Here is a 22007-nt window from a genome sequence, read left to right as displayed (position 1 = left end):
CCACACAGTGCCTTACGGAGCTACCACATCATTTATGGAGCCTGCAGAGTGGGGCCAGGGTGACACCAACAGAGAGAGACGTACGTGATTGATGGGGTCTTCCAGGTAGAGGATCCCGTTCTTGATGGAGTTGCTGATGTCATTCTCTGAATACATTACGGATGTGGGTAACTCTTCGTAAGCACTGCCCTCTGCCAGCTTCTTGTGCTGTGGGATGAGAGCGTGGGTCAGGCACCTTGAGGGGAGCAGGCACCCAAAAAGCAGCATGGATTTCTTGGTAAAGAGGAAACTAAAACACCAGGTCTGCTGCAGTGGGTTCCTCCAGACTAAAAGGACCAAGGTAAGACCCATGCCACAGAGATCATCAAGTGGCACTAAAGTCCCACCCTTTCTTCCCAGAGGTGACTCCTGCAGCAGAAATACCAACGTCCCCCAAGCTCTCAAGAAAGGCAGCACCCAGCTGCTGAGCTCATTTCCCAGCAGCTCCTCTGAAGCAAGAGAGTTCTGTCTCCAACATCAGATCTCCACTTCCAACCAACCCCTTCCAGAGATAAGCAGCTGCCCTTGGTCCCACACCCTCACCCCATCTGCCCCCATTCTCTCCACTTTGGAGCCTTGCTGGGGAAGGGAGTTCACCTTGATGAGAATCTTCCTCTTGAGCTGGTTTGGAGAGGGAAGGCCGTCAGCAGAAATATCTACTGGTTTCGTCAAGAGCATGTCCCCAAAGACCTTCTTGAAATTCTGAGCCATGTTCCTCTGCTGAGCAATGCTGCAGTGGTCCTCAATGGACAGAATGACAGGGAAACTGGAAGAAGGGAAAGAGCCATCAGAACCAGCATGGTGTCTGGATGGAACCAACACCTGAGCTCCGTTTCAAAACCTGGCCTCTGTGCCCTCATAGAGCAGTTTGCATCAACAGCGATCTGTGCTGTCTTGAGCATTCAACATAACCACCCTATAGCAAGGTGTCCCCACCGCTGCTGGCAGTGCTTGGAGTGGTGAAGGGCTGGTAGACTACTGGTGGTTACCCAAAGTCTTCCCTCCCACAACTTTTTTCTGGGAGAAATCTCCCTTTGGTTGGGAGACACAACGACACACTTTCTTCCCACCAAATCCCAGGCACGTGGTCTTGTGCTGGATTTCTGGATAAAGGTGGGCTTCACTTTGCTACAGCCTCAGCTCTACCCACTCTTTGCCTTCCTGGCAGCTCTGCTAGCTGAAGCCCAGGTCCCTGCTGTACTCACTCGGAGGTGACAAAGGCATGCTCCTTGATAGTGACCAAGACATCAGAGAACTTGATCTTGGTGGTTAAGGTGTGTCCATGGTAGATGACCGGCATGCCATCGGGACCATCCCAGCAATCCACTGAAAGAGACCCAAGGGGCAAACTTAGCCCAAAGGCTGGAATACAGGCAAGACCCAGATTTGAGATGGACTGAACTAAGTGCTGCTGGGAACCACGTTGGATGATAATAAAGGAGCATCCAGATCTTTCTGGGGGACCAAAAGCTCGGGCACGTACCACCCAGTCCCACAAATCTAATGATCTTTCTGCACATCATGGTGACAGCACTGCCACGTCAACCTTCAGCCCTACCTTCCACGCAAAGCCATCCCTGACCACCGCAAGCTGTCACGACAACGGAGACAGAAGTGCCAGCTCCGGGTACTCACGTTCGATACAGCGGCATCCCATGCGCAAGCAGCGGGCGTACGCCTCCAGCGAGGACTCACTCGAGAACTGATCCCCTGTCAGGTACCTTTCACGTGAGAGAAGACATCAGCAAAGCAACACGCTCACCATGGGCGCAGACATCTGCTGGGACATTGCAGACCTGCCTCTTCAGGTAAGGAACGGTGAGAGCGACGTTCCTCCAGACCTGCCATCTTCCCCAGGGGAGGGGTTCAACCCTGCCCCTGCTACAAGGGGCTGCAAGCGCTAGTCTGAGGTCCAGCCTCTTGAGACAAGCCTCAAAGATTCATCTCAGCGTTGGTGCCACAAAAAGCCCCCTGTAGCAGGCAGAAGCAGCCCGAGAGCAGGGTTAGACCAGCTCTTGCAGGCAGACAGGAGCTCGCTGCCTGCCCTCCAGGCTGCTCAGCTGGCTTAGGCTCTCAGTCCTTTAAATCTGCCACTGCATCCCACGAACAGGGAGCACAGACAGAGCCTGTCTGCAAAGAATGAAGCTCCTGCAAGATTCTTCTAGCAGCACAGAAGGAAAATGGCCAATTTCAGCCTGTCAGGTTTTTATCACGTCTGTCCTGTGTGCAAGGTGACGTTGCTAACGGTAAGAAATGGCCAGAGTGACAGCCTGGGACCTGACAGCACAGTCTGTGCAGATGTGCACTGCTGACAACACCAGAGCGAAACACTGGTGGTTAAATGATGGAGGGAGGACTGGGGCACCAAGAGGATGGTCTCTGATGTACTGACCCCAGGTTGGAAAAGTCTAATTGACCCATCAATGGGATCAGGCAGAATCAGGAGAATCCCACCCTGGCACAGGGAAGGGGATGCCAGGAGCGGCCGGATGGACAGAGCCATCCCCTAGTCCTTACGTGTTGTGTGAGGAGGAGATCCAGTAATGGGAGAGGGGGTTGTTCATGTTCTCCAGACACACCATGTCCAGTTGCGAGTTCCAGATGCTGTTCTCTTTGGAAAACAGGAAGGTGAGAAACTGCTCAGGGAGAAACAGAAGCGTGTTAATGATGCGGAGGAGGCTGGCGCTGCGGTTCAGCTTCACACACATCTCGCCCTCTGTGTCAGCAGCTACCGAGCTATTTTCTAAGCTCAGCACAGACTGACCAGAGGCAACCAAGACAGCACCCAGCATGCTCGAGTAACCACAGCTTCAGGCATTGCCACCTATTGCCACCTATCCTCTGAGCCGTGCCAGATATCTGTGTACAAATATCCCAGCTGGAGCCAAACAATGAGCTCTGCATTTTATTTTGCAGCTCACGTGGCAGGCAACACCTAAGGCCATGTGGATCAAGGGACCTTTGCATGGGTCCAGACTGACATGGTCATCTCCAGTTATTTTTCTTCTTTTGTTTTCAGCTCTTCTCGCTTTGAAAAGATCCTTACATGCCCCAAAGGGGCATTAAGCCAAATGCAGCCCCTTTCCTCCCCCAGATGAACTGCCTGACGAGCACTCCCAGCTGCACACATTCAGCACGAGAGCCCAGAAGTCATTCCCTTCACCAAACAGCTCTTGTGCAACATGGTGACCCACCACGTTCATCTCATACAGCAATGCAGCTTACAGGAGCTGTGATCCTTTAAGCACTGCCACCCCACAGTGAAGACACAGTCAGCAGAGCTGTCACACCGCAGCACGCATCACACTGGGGATGTCACACCCTGCTACACCCCGCTCCACACACGCTAGGGTCCAAGGTGTCTTACTTCGTCCAGAGAGAAATAAGGCTCATCGATCTCCCTCAAAGGGTCTCTCAGAAAACTGAACATGAATTCCTGTACCTGGAGGGTATCTGCAGCCCAGAGCTCCTGCAAATCCCGAGAGAGACATAAAAAAGAAACCATTACACAAAGCGTTATTCAAAACCACGTGTAGCTTGTCCAACTAGAAGCTTTAACGATTAAGGAGGCAGTTTTTAATGCAAGACCATCTCTGCCAGGAATTCAAGTGTCAGCACAAATGCTGAATAGCACGCAACTGCAGAAATCTGCCCTGTTCCTAAGTGGTCTTCATTTTCTCAATGCCATGCATTTTTCTCTCCGACAGCTCCTTTGCACACATCTGCCATCCCACCTCCCTCAGCGGCAGCAGAAGCCAACTCGGCTTCTTTTTGCTTCTGTTTCTCCCTGGGTGTCTTTCATTAGGCCAACAAAATGGCTGTGTCTTTTCCCCGGTTAACTTCCCACTCATGCAGAGCACGGGCAGGGAGGCGGCGGTGGGAGACGGGGAGGACGGTACAAAGCAGGAGGCCCCAGGCTCTCGTGCGAGGCACGGCACTGCTTTTGTGAGCCACCCCTGCCCTCTTGGAGGAGGAGGCCAACAATGAGATGGGAGCCTGGCAAGAGTCGAAATAAAGGGTCTGTCCCGTCCACGAACACGCTGCTTGTGTCTGAGCGTGCTTGCTGTGCTTGCTGAATGCCTAGGACTGCTTTTAAATAGCAAGATCAGCAATCGAATCGATCAGCTGCTCCTCAGAGGCTGCTGAGACCTCCCAAGCAGACAGGATGGACCAGGGCACGTCAGCTGCTGCAAACCTTCGGTACCAGCCAGGACTGGGTCAACCTCCACCGACCGGTTCCTCCCTCCTGGGACCTCCACCCCTCTCGGATCTTCTGCTCTTGGTCCCTTTTCTGACCAGGGTGCCTGGCTGAGGCCAGGTTTACCCTCACCAGCACTCCCCTCCATCACCTCCTGCTCCAGGAAAGGTGCGCTCAGGTTGTAGCTGTACCAGGCAGAGCGCCTCAGGGCCAAATCATCCCAGCTTCATGGCAAGGCTACCCTTGGAGTCCCGGATCCCTACCGATACCAGTGCCTACCCCCTCGTCCCTCCCCTGGGCCCATGTCAAGCTCACCCTCTGGTACTCCAGCAAGAACTTTTGCAACTCCAGCAGTGACACCCTGAAGTGCTCAGACCTTTCTCCACCCCTGAAAGCAGAGAGAGAGAAGCTTCGGTCACTCATACAGCACATCACAACCGTTACCAGCATCATGCGAGATGCCATCCACAACCCCCATGGTGCACTCAAACAAGATGTGCCCCGAGCAAGCAGCACTGCAAGAGCAGGGTGGGATGAGCACAGAGAGGCGAAAAGGGCACGACAGCAAACACACAGCAGCTGAGGTTATATGGCCACATCTCAGAGCCAGGGACTGCTCCAGGACCAGACCAGGACTCACACTGCCAAGGCTACAACAATGTGAAACTTCAGTGAAGGGCAGCAAAAATCATCAGAGGGACTGATTTGTAAAAAAAAATAGAAGGGCTGGCTTGTACGAGAGTGAAAAGAACTAAATAGGTGAAGGGCAGTCAAAGGGTGATTGTAGACAGGACAGAGCTACAGGTATCCAGAGGACATGGACTCAAGGACGCAGGACAAGGAATGGAGGAAGGAATCATCTGTGGCTGATTATCTCAAAAGACTTGTCCGTGAACGTACCGAGCTGCAATGGACAGCTGGGGCCATGCTGGGGACTAACACCAAAAAACCAGAAAGGAATCGGGCAGTGCTGGCTGCCCTGGGCGTGGGGATGAACCAGATGGTCTGCTGAGGTCCCTGCACACTCTCCTTTTCTATGGTTACAAGAAAAAAGAGAGGAAACCATGGGGAATTACCTGGACAAGTTAATAAGTCCTTCACTCTTTAGCTTCTGTGTCTAAGTTCAAGCTCTTTTTACCATGGCGGAGCTGCGCCCAGGGCAGGGAAGGGCACCAGAGGCACTGCCTGGAGAGGAGCCGGAGGGCAGCGCACTGTGCAGCCTGCACGGTCCCTGGCACTGGGGCCAACCAGCACCAACCACGAGGATAACCTTCAGGAGAGGGCTCAAGGTCGATTATTTCACATAGACCAACTGACCGGGTTTGGAGGTGGCTGACCTGGGCTGGATCTCAGTGGGGTGTCTGGGAGGAAGAGAGCCCTTACTGACCCCGGCTGAAGTGTCTGCAGCAAAGATGCTTATTCAAAGTGCAAAAAATGCACGCAGCACGGTGGCAAGCAAGAGGTGTGCAGCATGCCTCATCCCCGACACGCTGCTGCAGACACCAAAGCACATTACAGAGCAAAAGGAAACAACCCCTTCCCCAGCAAATACAGAGAATTATCCACCTTTCTAGGAACGGGACATCCATCTGCAAAAGAAGAAGCACAAGCGTTAGGTTTGCACTCAACCTCACCAATATATGTGAAAGCACAAATCCATCGAGAAGGTAACGGGGATAGCAAACCAGCACCGTGCAGCTCGGCCACTGCTCACACACCGCCTCCACCGTCCCCAGCAGCCCGAGCAGCACCGTGCTAACCAACCCAGAGCAATAACTTCTTTGCTGCCCATCATCCCTGGCCCAGAGGTAGGAGACAAGAGCTGTCAGCGGAGGGCAGCAGGGTTAAAAAGGCAATTAAGAGAGAATGCCCAGTAAGAAATATGGTCTCTCCCTCCCCTTCCCGGCCCTGGAGGATTCAGGATTTACCATTTTCTGGGCGCTGAACATCAGGCTGCGGTAGAGCTGTGCAAACTGCCCGTATGTGATATCCCCGTTCCTCTGCTCCACGTCCTGTAGCAACAAAAAAAACCCCAGAAGTGTTACAGGGGCCACAGGCAACTCTGAACGGCCCGAGGAGTGTGTCCTCCCACCGGGATTCCTGGGGGAAAAAGAGGAGGGAAAGGCCAAAACCTGGCCAGACTTTGCCTCCTACCTTTGCCCATCTCTGCTGGGGCCAGCGGGACCCCGTAGCGCCCAGGACACAGGCACATCCCGACCCGAGTTACGCGATTCCCCAGGCTCACCCACACAAAGGCATCGCAGTGCTGATAAAAGCGTTACTGCTTACTTGAATAGTTACAAAAGGATCATTTCAATTTTTGGTTTGCAGAGAGCATCTGAAGTGCCTGGAAACTGCAAGACCTGAAGCGTACGCTCTCCTTTGGCCTTGGAGTTTAGTGCCGGTGGAAATGGCTGGTCACCACGGGATGACCCGTCATTCCTGGGTCCGCAGCGGTGCTGGCGGAGCCGGCCGCCTGTCACTCGGTGGCAGTGGGCTGCAGGACCCGGGACGCAGGACCAGCCGGCCTCGCTGCCGGTCCTCCTGCACTCCGCCCCACCGAGGCAAAGCCCTAGACCGGGGCCAGGAGCAATGCAGGGAGCGGGGGAGGCAGGGTGGGGCAAGGAGAGGGTGCTGGCCACAAACGGGCCAGGGTGCGGCACCCAGTGGGAGCTGGCACCTCTTCAGTCGCCGCCGTGGGTGGGGGCCCTCCCAGGAAAGGCTGGGAGTCTCTGCAATATGCAAACGTGCCGTGGGAGTTTAATCACCACCGGGTTTTGCTCAAAGGCAGGCAACAGGCTGCTGAGGGTCCCCAGTGCGAACGAGGAGAGCGGAGGGGGTCGTACACTCACCGTGAGTCTCTCCCGTAAGAACCTCATGTTGGGGACCCGGTAGTTGACCTGAGACAGCATGTTCTTCAGATCCTTGGCGGAGATCCTGGCTCGGCAGGGGAAAGAGGGAAAACATGTTCAGGAGGTCTGGGACGGAGGGGTCTCACCCTGGGACCAGGACACCACGTGCACTGAGCGGCTGTGCCCGAAGGGGCATCAGCTGTGACACACAAGGATAGATGCACAATCCTGGAAGGACACCAGGGTTGGGACCCAAGGCAGAACAGAACGTTTTCCACCCCAATGGACTCTGCATCTATGCTGCACACAGGGAGCAGAAAGGTGCCTGCATCCCGACGGGAACTGCAAACCACTCGTGCAAGCTCCCAGCGCTGCAGGGCGAGTCCCAGCACCCTCATCCCATTCGAGCCGATGCTGCAACAGGCGCATATCACCTACTGCTTTACGGGAACGACTGGGGAGAAGCATTTTTCAAGTATCTGTGCCCCAACAAGGATGCTGGGTGACCCTTCCAAAACCCACTCCCTGGCCTGCAGAGGGAGCTGGAGGAGGGCAGGCTTTGCAAGTGGTTTGGACCCTGCTAATTTTATCCTAAAGAGACGAAAAAAGCCATTTTCAGCATCTAGCCACAGACACAGTGCTGCCACGCCGTGCCCAGCTGCGCTCCGCCAGCCATCGCCACACACAGCTGTTGCGGGGCAGCCAGTGCGGCTGTCCTCCCCCCGAGGCCCTTCGCACCAAACGTGCCAGTTCCCGGACTGGGGAGGGCTCCGGTGCCAACCCCGAGCAGGATCCCGTACCCAGGCAGGCAGAGACAGGCAGCAGGAGCCCTGGGCCGCCCCTGCCTGCTCCGGCGTTGCTCCTCCATGGGGCAACGGCCCTGCAGCGAGAAAAAACGCGGATGTCTCCCATCTGCGGGATTTAAGAAGCCAAAAGGTCTGCATGCAATCATTTTCTGGCGGCTCCTGCCTTAAAAGCAAGTCCTCTGAGTCCGCCCCAGCAATCACAGATGCTGCTTTTGCCCCCGTGCCGAGCAAGCAGGAGCCCAGGACCCCACAGTATGTTCCTCCATCCTGCAAAGCGTCGGGCAGGTCTGACCCTGGGAACGTTCACGGCTCTGCGCTGCAAACATAAATATATCAGGGAAGATGTCCTGCGCAGGGGTTTTAACCCAGGTGCACGCTGTCATCTGCAGCGATGGGGACGGGCACCGTGAACCACCGCATCTTATGCTCTTCCCTGGAAAGACGACACACAGACGACACAGAAAGCGGGAGGGAAGGAGAGCGCCCCAAGGAGATGGAGAAACCGGCTGGTATCAGGCGCTGCAGAGACGAGGACCTCCGCAGCCGGCGGGACACAGAGAGCCCTTGTTTCTGGGCTCAGAGCTGCAGGGGACTGGGATGCACGCACAGCCAGAGCAGGACGTGGCCTGGCTCCCGTGCCGTGCCCAAGGCCAGCACCCCACCGGTCGAGTGCTGTGCAGGCAGCATCCTGCCACTCGCTGGCAGGACAGGAAAAAATAAAAAAGCTGGCAAATGGCACGAGCGTCCCCTTCCCTCACAGCTGTATGAGCTACAGAGCCAGCATCACGCTCTCAGCAGAAGCAGCAGCTTTGGTATCTCCTCCTGCACCTCCACCTCCCCCGGCAGGAGCAGTTATCCCGGAGGCTCAGGGTGGGTGTTTTGGGGAGGGGAGCCTGCCCTTTCCCTTCTCCAGGGCACCCAGCATCCACGGACGTGGTGCTGCGAGGCTGAGACTGCAAGAGAGCTCTCGGAGGGGCAGGAGGGGCTGAGCAGCAGGACCAGCAGTAGGCACCGGGCTGGAGACCCGCTGGAGCCAGCGCCCGGCTCTGGCGATGCTGGGCTGTTTCGCGGGGTGACGTTGGACCGCAGCACTGCTCGTCCGCGTGACGGCACCAGGGGAGGTGAGAGCAAACTCCGTAAAAGCTGTGACCAGCATTTCCCTCTCTGCTTTGGTAGGAGGATGGGGTATAGAAGGATTTTATTTACTGTATCTTATTAATAATTTTAAAGTGTTGGAGACCTTACATAAACAACTTGGTACTATTTTGAGACTAGAAAGTAAAAACCAAATAAACAAACTAATTTCTTCTACGGAAGTTTTTTAAGGTCTTATGACAAACAGGTCAAAGGACAGATCCAGCCCTCTCACAGGGGATGAAAACATTCCCCAGCGCCGTAACTCTGCTCCCAGCCACGGGCAGCTCCCCTAGCCAGAGCTGAAACAGTCTCCTCCGCAACAGTCAGGAAAAAAAACCCCAGCATCCTGTTATCCTCCTCTTTCCACCTAACCTCCCTTGGAAAAACAAATACCCAAAGGCCCAGCAGCCAGTGAAAACAGCCAACATCTGCTGGCGTGCTGGAAGGTATGCACAGGCACCCAGCCGGGAAAAGGCGGAAAGGAAAGGGCTCCGGCGCAGGAGGCTGAGGCACGGGGCGAGCGCAGGGTACGTGAACCCCGGGAATGATTGCTTCAGCTGCCAAAAACCTGCCCGTTCTGAAAAGGACCAGGGACATTGATAGTTTGCATGAGAAGTGTTTTTAAAAAAACCCACAACTCACCGTTCCCTTTGCAAACCCATTTCCACGCTGAGAAGCAAAAGCAAAGAGCCCTGGGACACCAAAGTTAATGCTGAAATGCCTCACAAGGGCGAAGATATCATCCAAGAGATGTACATGTCCCTTAACTGCTGCCTCCACTTTGCAGAAAACATACGGATGCCTGTAAAATGGGGAGACCCAAAATCTTTCTGCTTTCCCTCTCTATCGCTGTTTTGCTCCTTTCGCCGCCCGGGCTGGAGCAGCAGCTCTTCCAGTTAGGTGGTTTGCATTGAACTCCCTTCCCTTGACTGGCAGGTAAGGCATATATTGTGTTTTGCTGGTTTAATTCTAAATGCTAATAGAAAGATTATATTAAGACAAGCGACAGGAGAGATGTAACAGGCTGGCTTTCAGCTCGGCTGAACATGCCTTGGGCAGATGAATCTATACAGTCAATCTCTTGTCCTGTCTGCATGCCATTCCATCAGTTTCACTGTATAACCAGATGAGAAAAAGGACCAATTTTTTCTATTTCTCCTTCATGCTCCAAAACCCCCACGTAGCTGCCTCAGTGCCTCAGTGCTCTCCATTGCTGAATTAGGAAATACTATGGCGGGTCACAAACCAGTACATCATGTATAAAACCCAAGCCTGGATTCGAAAGGTGCGTGGCATATGCGGAGCAGCTGCAAGAGATTAAAGGCATCTCCCCTTCCCTTTCTGCCTCTGCGAGGATTTACCCCTCCTCTGCAAAATCCCCGTGCACCCAATGGTGCTCTCGCCACGCCACGATATAAATCATTACAAGGCCAAGAGTCCAATGCGGCAGGATTTCTCCCATGCAACACGCTCCCCTCCCCTCCGAGCTGTGGACAGACTGAATTTACACCCTGGCAGGCCGACAGCGGGGCCGTCTGCCCGTCCTGGCTGTCACGGGGCAGCACGCTGCAGCTGGGAGGCAGGGGCACACCGGCGGGGACCAAAGTGGGACGAGAGGACCCGGTCGCTTCTCCTAATGAGTACGGAGCCGTGATTTTCGGCTGCTGATCCGCAGTCACCCATGGTTCCCCAACAGCGTGCTCCCGGCACAGACAGCGGGGTTTGCGGGGTGAGTTTCTCGGCAGGAGCTTGCTGCCAGGATGAGGAGGACTCAATGTGAAGCACAGAAATCGGGAGCAGTGTGAGATGAATGCCGTTGGCAGGGGCCAAGTGGAGGATGCTCTGGAGCTCAGAGATCTGCCCGGTGCTCTGCAGTGAGCCCTGCCTGGGCACCCGGGCATGTAACGGGGGCAGATGGGGTCTGGGTGCTCCTCCGCAGCCGTGGGGCACGAGCTGATGTGTGAGCGATGTCTCCATCACCGTCCTCTCTGGAGCAGTACTGGAGGAATCCCCCTACCCCAGGGGAGCACATTAACGTGGAAATCAATGCTGGAAGGTTAACGGGCTCCGTTAACATCACAGGGGAAAAGCATGTCCCAGGGATGAAAGGAGGCAAATGACAGCACCTCGGGAAGAGGAGGCTGGCAGCCGGCGTGCGGCCAGGGAAAGCAGGTGATGGCGGTGGCGGCAGAAAGCAGAGTGTGGTGGAACTCGCCTCCTCGACAGGGAAATGTCCCTTCCCTTATCTGCTCGTGATGGATCACGACCCAATTCCCTTATCTCCTCATGACAGGTTCAAGCACGACATTTCACCGGTGGGACATCACTAAGTGTTCACCCAAGAACCCCACAAGCAGCGGTCCTGCTGCAGCCCATCAGCCCAGAAGCCAAGCACTGGGACGATCCATGGCCTCCTGGACCTCAGAGGTGGAGAATAAACCAAACAGAATGGAGAGTAATAAACACAACCCGGCTCAGCCCTGACGGGGTGGCACAGCCGCTTGTTGGCTCTTTGGTGTCTGCTTCCTCGGGTGATTGCTCGGGTGAACGTGTTTCACAGTTATGGGTTCTCAGGGTGTTACTGAGTCTAAACAGCTGGGAAATAGGTCAGGGAAACAAGGTCATTTTTTGATGCTTTTTTAAGCCAGTGAAAATAAGCCAGGGAAGTATTGGGACTTGAATTAAGGTTCCTTGGAAATTAAAATTAAAAACCTAAAGAACTCAATAAAAAATCCAAAGCAAAGGCAGGGGTTTCAAGTCCAAGGTAAACCTTTCTGGCTCAAACCCTTCTATTAACATGCACATCTGTGCAAGCGAGCGTTTTCCCTCTTACCTGTCTTCCCGGTTGCGGTCCAGCGAGTAGAACTGCTTGCGGAGCCACCTAAACGGAAAGGCACAAACACGCGCACACTTAGCCCCAGCTCCTCAGCAACAAGCCCCTTCAGTTCGGCGCTACCTCTGGAAGATGCTCAACGCCTTGCCGCCCGCTCCCACAGCCCTCCTTCCCACCAGAGGACTTGGCTCTGCTCCCCTTCCCGAGGCAGCCTGCCCTATTTTTATGCAGGCAACCTGCCCCCCTTTAAAATTGTCTCTGCCTGACAGTAAGTCCACAGATAAGACCAAAAAAAAAAAAAAAAAAATCAAAGATATTCTCTTCTACATGCCTCTGCACTGAATTGCTACAGATAGCAGAGGCTGCACACACATAAAAACATCTGTTCTGTGGTAAAGCTCCTTTTTCCCTGCACGCATGTGAGATCAAACTCTGGCCGTAGCCGATGCAGCACAGCAGGTCAACGGGATGGAGCCTCTCGAGCGCAGAGGCAGGAGTGCCAGGTCAGCGCGGCTCAGAGACGGAATCAGATGTTGTCACTGTGCTCACCTTCTCCTGGCAAAAAAAGGACAAGAAAGGAAAAAAAAAAGAAAACAAGTGCAGGACAAGGAGAAGTTCCTCACCTTTCAATCTGCAGGGGGGTGGCAGCCCGCAGGGTGTCTGCCACCAGCCAGTTCAGCCCCTTGATCCACATATTGACCTCGTCCTCGGAAGTGGCTGTGGAAAGCGCACAGGAGAAATGGGAGGAAGGGACGTAGAAGCCGATCACCGACCCAAACCTCCTGGGAGCATCCCCCATTCCTTCCTTCATCCCCTCTCTGCTAACAGCTCCCTCCCGTGCAGACGCTCTGGCCGGCTCCTGCTCCCCTCCCGCGGGATGTACCTGGCTGGAGCCCTTGCGCCTGCACAACACTCTCCCTTCAGTTCCCGAGAGCTGGGGGGTTATCTTTGTCCCCAAGCAGAAATGCTCTGCTTGGGAATGTGTGCCAGCTCCTCCATAACCTCCCTGTCAGCGTTTCCATCCTTTCTGAGGGCAGAAGTGCTGTCTCTGTCCCTGTGTCCCACAGCACAAGCCAGAAGACAGATTTGCCATGGACGTCAAGCACGTCTGCCATCAGTGCTCGTCTACGTGGGTTTAAACAAGACACAAGATTGCGTACTCTTAGCCGAAAAAGATATCATCCATCAGCTGAACTGCAGCCAGCGATCATGAGCCTGTCCTCCGTCTGAACAGGAGGAGACTCAACAGCATAAACCTCCCCTCTTTTAACAGGAAAACGTAAGGCTGGGTGCCCCAAGTCCAGCTTAAGTCAACAGACAAGGCACTGAGGAAAGCCGAGACCAACACCTCAGGGGTACCGTGGCTTCGTGCGTTACCGTTTGCCACCGGCAGCGTTTTCTCGCTCAGAATTGCAAAGCAGAAGCGAGAGAGATTTTACCACTTCATGTGTGGGGCCAGTTACCACAACACGGCTGGTGAACGCCAACATGCCACGCTGAGATAAAACATTTGATTTCAAGCACACATTTGAACTAGGGGCTTCAGTTCCCCCAACTTTTGGGTTTACCGGGCAAATTAACTGACTTAACTAGGGTTGAATGTGTACCCTTCAGGGAACCAGTGTCACCTTCTTCCAAACACACCCCCGCGGTGTGGTGGAAAGAGCATCTGCCAAGGGCTGTGCTCTAGCTCGCTTGTGGAAGGATGCATCAGAAGTTTGGGTCCTGTGGTGATGAGGTGCCTGCCCAACCCTGCCCTGGCACAGCCCCAGGGCCACGAGTGCTTTACCTTGCAAGCTGAGGGTCTTCAGCCTGAATTCTGTGCCATAGAGGACAACGAAGCAGTGAGACTGGTCCGGTCGGAAGCATGGATCCTCCTGGTACCGGTCAAAGTCACGTGAATTTTTTCCTGGACGAATCTCTTTGATTTCACGAATATCCACTAAGAGAGAAAGGGAAAACAGAAGGGGAGTTTAGCAAAGAGCTTGAGATTCCCACAAAGGTGGAGGAGAAGGAAGGGCATGGATACAGCAGTTTTAGCCACCTGAAGACCTGGATTACCACCCATCACATGATGGCAGACCCAGGCATGCCTACGGCACCGGGGTACCGGGCTCTGAAAAGCTCAGCCCAGGAACCGTGTTTCCCTGGCTGTGCTGGGATGCAAGGACAGGATGGCTGCCCCAGCCCGGGCAGAGAGCTGCCAGAGCTCCAAGGACAGCGGGTGGGTGCTGGGGATGGTGCCTTATAGACTGCATTCAGGCAACGAGCGTGCCATCACGGCAGCGTCCCAGTCCTCTCCTGCCACCGCTGACAGCACGGGCTGAAGAGGGGATCTGCACCCAGAGCTCTAGCACAGCACTGCCAGTCCAGTCCTCAGCACGGCCACAGGTGCCCAGGTCCTCCCAGAGAAGCTGCCCACTCCTCTCACCTTAGACAAGCCCTTCAAGAGCCCCAGCTCGCTCCTCAACCTTGCAAAGCAGCACAGAGATCTTACTCCTTATCCTGCACATCTCTCTTGCCATGTGTACATGGTTGTGCACACACACGAGCCTGTGAGCACAGCCCCTTCTCACCGGTTCCCTAGGAACCCTCCACAGCCACCACCCGCTATTTACCCCTGTGTCCCCCAAGAACGGCTGCATGTCTCACCTGCGGCGACCCCCAGGCACGATGAACAGAGGGCAGCTCTACCGCTACTGCAAGCTCCTTCACCCTTTAGCTTCACACCTCACACTTTCCTCTTCCTCCACTCAACACACATCTGCAAACTGCACTTCTTTTTGTCTTTCAAGACAGCAACTGGTTTGTTTGTTTTTTGTTTTTTTTTAAGAAAGCTTTTCTGCAGAGGTAAACCCTCTGAGGGTGCTGCCTCCTGCCCAGCTGGATGAAATCCTGTTTGCAGCTATTGTGTCTTACAAACACTTAAGATCCACTCCTCTCCAACACGCTTCCTCCAGGGAATGGCTGGAGAGGGCAAGATGAACTGCAAGCAACCGAGTCATGGTCAAATGAAACCCTCAGCCGGTGCCCAGCAGATGATGGCTAGGGCAGGGCAGGCAGCACCACCATCACGTCAGGCTTCTGGGACATGGGGACAGCATCAGGGCTGGTGTCACACCTCAGCAGCTGTCCCTGGTGGGCCAACCCAAAAGCGACCAAGCAGTGTGACCATGAGGGCCAGCCCACGGTGGCGAGGGCCAGCCCCGGCAGGTAGTGGCAGAGAATGGCAGGGCAAATCCAGGCATGGGGCTGGTGAGGCGGCAAACCTGCCTGGCTCCGCGTGTGGGTGGTGAATCCGATGGTGCAGCTGCAGCATCATCCTGGCAGCTTCAGCTGTGGCCCGTGGAGAAGAGGAGCAAATAACTCCAGGCAGCTACCTCGGAGCTGTGCTCCCCTGCAAAGGGCAGCTGTGAGCGTGCCGGAGCATTAAACGCCAAGCAAGGAGAAGGCGCTGAAGAGACGCTGGTAAGGGAGCATCTCGCAGCCTCCCTCCCTGGAGGAAATTCTGGGAAAGGACTCGCATTGCCATAAAACAAAGAGAAAACAACAACAACAGCAACAAGAAGAAAAAAAAACCAACAACCAAACCCAACAATCTTTGCTTCCTGGAAAAATAGTTTCTTCAATGCTCGAGGGAATTAAATAACAACATTTCTGAGTCACATTTCCAAAGCAGATGATGCTTCTGAGCAGGATGGAGATTACTGCAAACCTGGCGTGTAATTCATCCCAATTAAACTCCACTTACTGCACTCACCGTGGATCGACTCGCCTTTCATTTCAATTTACTGCAGTTTAAAACTAGACAGAAATGCGACCTGCTCATCACCCGCAGCAGCCGACAGCACTGAACTGCATTGCGAGAGATGATGCTCGCTCCAAACGAACGCCACGGCAAGCCAGACACAGGGCTTGACTTTGAGGAGACTCGTAAGCCCTACACGAGGCATGTGGGATCCTCTCTTGGCAGGATACACCGTGCAGCACCATGGGTGTGCGTCTGGAGACGATGGCAGCCTGCTCACTGCCTGACACGGGATGCATCTGGACCGACCACTGCAATAACCCTCCAAAGCTCATCAGCTCGGGACAAGAGCACAGAAAGACCCAGGTCCTTGGGGCTGCAAAGGGAGGACAGACAAGCTCCCTAAAATGAGCAAGGGTACGACTTTTCAAGGCATCGCCTACCCTTTGGAAATGAGCTGGCTGGAAGTTCAAACGTTAGCGTGCCCTGCCGTAACCTGCCCGTGCGCTCACATCCTTAGTGACACAGCGTGTTATTTTAGCCCTTAAAAAACCGTAGCACAGTTACAGTCTTTGCATCCAGGACACGCACAGCAGGGCTGAAGACTAATCCTGTCTTTGAAGGATGCAGGGCTTGACCAACGCAGTGGGAAAGAACTGGCAGCTGGGTTTTCGTGGCAGTTTACCAGGCAATAACTACTGAAGGAAGGTGCGAAAATATTAATGGCCTTCCTTTGCATCACACTGCAAACGTCTCGTCTCTGCTTTGGGATGCCGCAGCGTGCTAACTATGTCCTGCACTCACCTCTCACTGCATGGAGCGCCAGCGGGTTAGTAAGTAAATAGTAAGAGCTATTGTTACAAACTGCATACCTAAAATCCACACAACAGAGAGAGCGCTGGAGCAACCGAGGTGCTTATCAAAGACAGAAGCACGCAGGGAATTCCTGGGGCGAAGGGCAGCCTCTGCGAGGACCTCACACCCAGAGGCAGCGGGGTAAAAACCTCCAGCCCACGCACGCTTGCAGCTGCTTGCTCATCTCTCTCATCCTCCCAAACATGCCTGCGTGTGCTGGGGAGAAGGCAGGTTAGGGTTTGGTTTGTGCAGCTCTCTTGCTGCAGAGCAGCAGATCAGCCTCTCAAACCCCGCTGTCTCTACTGACTCAAACACCTTCCCGGCCCCCTTGCAGCGTGGAAGGAAATGACTCTCGGCAGGAAGCACACACAGCAAGCACAAATGCCACCATCCCAATCAAGCAAGCGTCGAAACGCTGCTTCCCTGCACCGGCCCCTGCCTCAGTCCCACCCCGGGTCCCCCCTCCAGCACCCTGCTGCCAGCGCAGGACCGGGAGCCACCGTGCATGGGGGAAGGAGAGACGAAGACATCTTGCAATACCCCAGGTCTCACTGGGGTTTTTCTCTCGCTGATTTAGCTCGTGTCAGCTCAGCGAGTTGCTGCAGCTCCTGGGGGTAACCCCAGCTTTGCAGAGCACCAGCCAGGGCCCGCTGCTGCAGGAGCGCACAGCTCCAGGTGGGTTTTGCAGCCTGGGCTGAGCACTGCTCAACCTCAGCTTTGCTACTGGCAGAAAGGCTGCAGGCAAGTTTGTGACCGGCTTGCAGGCCTGCCGGCTATGAAGGCAGAGCCTACGAGCCCCATCTCCCCTTCCCTCCCCGGCTCGCACTAACTCCTCTCTCCCACCCCCGGGTGCCGCTCTCCCCACCACCGCCACAGCCAGGCCCGTTGTTATTCCAGACAATAACCCAAACTCCAACCCGTAACTATTTCCACCACAGCGTGCAAGAGCCCCAGGTCGAACGCAGCCGTCCTCGCGCACCCCAGCCGCCCTCGTGCCGGTAAACAGGAAACCCAGCGCCCGCGGCAGCCACCCTGCCCGCCCAGGCTTGGGCTACCTTGGTCTTTTGATCCCCCCCAGCCTGTTCCCACCGTGGTTGCCGCAGCAAGTGCCGTTGGCTGCTGACGCACTTGGATCTGCTCGCCAGCGCCTGCGTTTCCTCGGGCAGAGCCCTGCGGCTTTGCAAACCTGCAGGGAGGGTTGTGGGGGAGAGCCCGGACCCTCCCCAGGGCAGGCAGGGGAACTTGGCAGCCAGCCTTGAGCAGGGAGTGGGAACTAAAAAGGAGAGGGCAGACGAGCAGAGACGAGCTGGAAGCACGGCAGAGGTTCTCCATGAGTGCAATGGATGGAGAACTGCGGAGCGCACGCTGGAAATGACGTCTAACCACTGCTCCGACACCCTCAGCACCAGCAGGCTCCCCAGCTGAGTGGTGGCATGGGCTCCATAACAGCTGCCCATGTGTCCCACCATGGGTCTGCACCTTGGGTCCTTGCTGGGAAAGACCTACCAGGGATGTGGCCAAAGACCAGGGGATGAGCGTCTGGTGGGGCCTCAGCACCACAGGTCATATGCGTGCCTGGGCAGAGGAACAAGTGGCAGGTAATCCAGCATGAACCCTTCAAAGATAAGTACCCTGTCACCAAGGTGAGCCACATCATCTCCTCCCCAAGCTGCCCTCTCCCAGAGCATGCGGTGGAAGGCAGCAGTCACTGCAGAAGGTAGAAACTGGTCTTCATCCCATGCGGACAGTGGCAAGAGGAGGAAGAACTTGGTGCCAATAGCAGAGGTAGAGGGAAGCTCTCTGCTGGAACATAAACCCCGCTGCAGTCTGGCAGGGCTGAGATGTCTCCAAGCAGGGACCAGCAACAAGCAGGGACAGATAAGCAGCGGATGAGATGGGAGGTCTGGAGCACGCTGGCCATCCTCCAGCCCTCCCAGGCGGGTGTGCAGGCAGCAGCCAGGAGAGGCTCTGGGAAGGAGGCGGCGAAGCCCATCCAGCCCGGAGATGCTCTAAGCTCCTCATGTGGTTCCACGTTGCACGCTGAGCCGCACCGCAGCCGTGCAAACAGGTTGTGACCTTCACAGCCTCCCAAACTCCCCCCCAGCCTACCATCAGCAGAAAGGGTTGGCCCTCCACTTGTCTTCAGAACTTAAGAAAAAAAAAAAAAAAATAAGGACATGGTCACGTTTCTGGGCAAAGAGCCTTCCTTTCAGCAGGAGCGGGTTGCATCAGAAAGAAAAAGCTGGCCCCAGATCCACGTCCTGCACCATTTAAGAAGAAGAAGAAAAAAAAAAAAAAAGAAAAAAAAACCCCAACAAATTACCCTCTGATTACATGAAAACCAGATCCACCCTTAAAGTCATTTAAAACCGAAACTTTGTCCAAGCCTTGTTTAACCGCTGATGGATAGGGTGTTGTAACGTGTAAGGATAAGGACACCCTGGAACAGGCTCAGAGGGTTGCAAAATCTCCACCTCCAGAGGATTTTTGCAAAGTTGTAAAACTGATTAAATAAAAAAAAAAAAAGCTGACAAAAGGAGGGTTTAGTCCAGATTACCTTCCAGGATAGATTTACCGGGGACAGCCTCCAAGAAAACACCCACGCCCTCGACAAGCATCGCTCGATGTGGCACGTCTCCCTGGGGACACATGGAGCAGTGACAGCCACATGGTCACTCCCAGCCCAGCTTGACCTCAGTTGGCTGACAGGCACTGAGATCCTGCCCCGGGGCAGCAGAAAAGCCTCCAGGCTACTCACACTGGCAAAGAAAAAGTTGGTTGGTTTTGTTTTGTTTTTTTTTTAAAAAAAAAAAAGCTTTCCTGCTGTTTAACATTGTGAATCCCACGGAGCCCAACCCTGCGTCATCCCTAGGCTTCCCATCACTGCACGGGGTGCCGGGTGGTCAGGCCCCCAGGGAAAGGCTGCCGAGGCAGAAAGAGTTAAAAAAGACATGATTCATATATGCATGTGGGTAAAAATAAGAGAAATCTATTATGCAACAGCGTGGAGAATAAAGTAGCGCTATCTCCCTCTTAATATTTCCGTGGAAGCCCCCTCAAATGGGTATTCCGGCCAGCACTACATACCAAGAGCTGCAGAGTCTGGGGGAGGATTGCAGCCCACCCCCTCGTGCCGGGGTTCACCAGCTGGTTTATCACCCTGTGAACAAACCCGACCAGCCTGGGGCTGCTCCGCACCCGCTCAATGCTTTGGATTTGCTGACTGCAACCAAATACCACTCAGCAAAAAAAAAAACCCAACAAAAAAAAAACAACAAAAAAAACCCAAACCAAACAAAAAAACCCGCATAACCAAAAATCCCCCATGATTTCAGAGGAACGGTCGAGCATGCACTAAGTGCTTTGCTGGACGGGGGCCAGAGCCTTCAGCACCTCGCAGTCTGGAGCCCCGTCGCCTGCCCTTCGCTATTTATCAAGCCCCTTCCGCCTGCAAAGCTCCGGGGGAGCCTGGCTTTTGTCCCCGCACGGACCCATCCCCACATCCACTCAGGATGCTGGAGGAATTGGGCAGACAGTAAGTATCCGAGCTTGAGTTTGGCTGGACTGCAAAAATTAAGGCTGCTTTTACAAAAGGCACATTGCACCCATAAAGAATGCAAAAATGTGGGGTCCTGCACTCCATATCCCCTTCGCAAGAGCAAAGCAGTAACCCCAACCGATTAGAAACATATTTCAGAGGACAGAGCCATGCGTCTCTCATTAGTATAGGTTTTCAGAGTGACGATAGCTCAACCTCTCAACCCCGCAAGCTTCCCTGAACAGAGGAGACTAAGGCAGACAGCGGAACAGTGAATTAAACGTCTCTGCACCGAGACGCAGCGACGGGGTTACTGCATCCTCCTCCCGGCTGCACTCGCTGCCGCGCCTGCCATCAGCGCTGCTGCGCATCAGCTATCAGGTTTCCGAAGGACAATCTCCTGCCATTAACAGATGCCGTATCCAGACAGGACAACAAGAAACCAGCTGAGGCCTCCAATTTGACCTTACTAATTTTTTGGAGGGCAAGAGGCTGAGGCATCTGTGGAGGCCAACATAAACACCAAACCAGCAGTACCCCAGCAAATCCCTCGCCCTCTACGAACTAAAACTGGCCATTCTGCCCTTTTAGCGAGGCACCAAAACCCCTGTAAAAAGCTCTCTCACCCCCAACTCCTGTCCCAGGGAGGGATGCAGCCACCCTACTGCTCAGGGGCCATTGGGTCTCATTGCTCTTGCTGCTGCCACGTGCAGATACTTCTCCTGCCTCAGGAGAAGCAGCAGGTAAAGCTGTTTTCCCCTCCAGACCCTGCTCAGTTGCGTCTCAGGTTGCTCCAGCAAGTTGCTTCATCTCACCTGCTACCTGCATCAGCAAAGCGCAATTTTTTCTCCGAGCCACTGCATTTTGCTATGAAGCGACTGTTACAGTAGCTCTACCCCAGAAGCGGTGACATCCACGCAGAGAGCAGAAGCTGGAAAGAAAATAGCTCAATGGGCTGGAGAGGGGATGACAGGGAGCTCCCATTAGCCAGGATGACTGGGACTAGCCTGGATCCCAACTCAGATCCTGGCTCACCTCTCAACGATCTCCATCAATCAGCGTGGAGCGGGAGGATTTGGCAGAGAGCTTAAATGCTGCCCTGGGAGCTGGCACCTCTGCCCAGGCGCCGGCAGTGCATGCCGGGCAGCCCACGCGGGGCACGCAGGGACGTGCCGGCTGCTCCAGGCAGCTGCTCTGTGGGCACCGGTGTTTCCTGCCTGCACCTCCGGCTGCCACTGCCTCTGCTGCGCCCCTGGGCCACGTGTCCCATGGCTTCTGAGCTCCAGTTCCTCCCTCCCCTGTCCCCCCAAAAAATCCTTATCAGCTGCAGGGGAAACTAGAGGAGATGTGCAGGGAGATTAGGAGATGCTACGCAACTGCATCATGCGGAGGGTCAGAGGAGAGGATGTGAGGAACCACCCTTCCTCCTCCGTCTCACACAGCCATGGTATGGGCTGGAGCAGGGAGGCCATGGTCCTGCCCAGACATCCCCCTGCTCCTACAGGGCACTGTGGACCTCTCCCCAGGCTGAACCGGACCTTGCTGCTCCACCAGCTTCAGCCTCACGCAGGTGGCCTCCGTGAGCTCACGAACATCCTCCTGATGCTAGAAGCAGAGGTAGCTGTGGGCTGGCAGCTGCCTATCCTGTATCGTCAGCACATCTCTCCCGCTTACTCTCAGCTGCAAGAAAATACGAGTTAAAAAACCAAAGCCGATCACCCGAGTGAGTGAAGCAGGATGCTGCTCTCTCACAGCCTCTGCCCACAGCCCAGCACAGATCGGGGACGTAAAGGCTGCCAGTTTCCACGCTGCTGGTCTCAGCCTTCCCGGGGGCAGCTCCATGCTCAGACCCCCCTGGCCTGAGCCTCCTCCCTGCCAGCACTGCCACCGTGTCCATCACCACCGCTTGGCCTCAGCGCAGCTGAGAAGGTGGTGCTGGACCCATCTCTACCTCTGGTGGGCTGCACGACCTCGGGCAAAGCAGTCCAGCTCCTTCCCCGG

The 22007-nt window shown here is 54.9% G+C and overlaps 1 protein-coding gene across 3 annotated transcripts in view; it reads right to left on the bottom strand.

The window, feature by feature from the left end:
* Window positions 1-22007, bottom strand: part of PLCG1 (phospholipase C gamma 1) — a 48334-nt gene that overhangs the window by 12088 nt on the left and 14239 nt on the right. For 2 of the 3 annotated variants that reach the window (XM_075768895.1, XM_075768894.1), the window contains exons 2-14: window positions 13655-13807; window positions 12489-12582; window positions 11866-11913; window positions 7090-7174; window positions 6166-6249; window positions 5804-5826; window positions 4553-4625; window positions 3407-3508; window positions 2557-2675; window positions 1675-1760; window positions 1245-1365; window positions 637-805; window positions 85-207 (exon numbers count right to left, since the gene is read on the bottom strand). In XM_075768895.1, the coding sequence (XP_075625010.1) occupies window positions 85-207; window positions 637-805; window positions 1245-1365; window positions 1675-1760; window positions 2557-2675; window positions 3407-3508; window positions 4553-4625; window positions 5804-5826; window positions 6166-6249; window positions 7090-7174; window positions 11866-11913; window positions 12489-12582; window positions 13655-13807 (1280 nt within the window). Of the gene's footprint in view, window positions 1-84; window positions 208-636; window positions 806-1244; window positions 1366-1674; window positions 1761-2556; window positions 2676-3406; window positions 3509-4552; window positions 4626-5803; window positions 5827-6165; window positions 6250-7089; window positions 7175-11865; window positions 11914-12488; window positions 12583-13654; window positions 13808-19025; window positions 19102-22007 lie in introns of those variants that run through there. The other variant, XM_075768896.1, reaches the window with a different exon arrangement.

Source organism: Balearica regulorum, chromosome 16 (assembly GCF_011004875.1).
Source record: "Balearica regulorum gibbericeps isolate bBalReg1 chromosome 16, bBalReg1.pri, whole genome shotgun sequence".
NCBI lineage: Eukaryota > Metazoa > Chordata > Aves > Gruiformes > Gruidae > Balearica > Balearica regulorum.
This window is presented reverse-complemented; position numbering and strand designations above follow the sequence as displayed.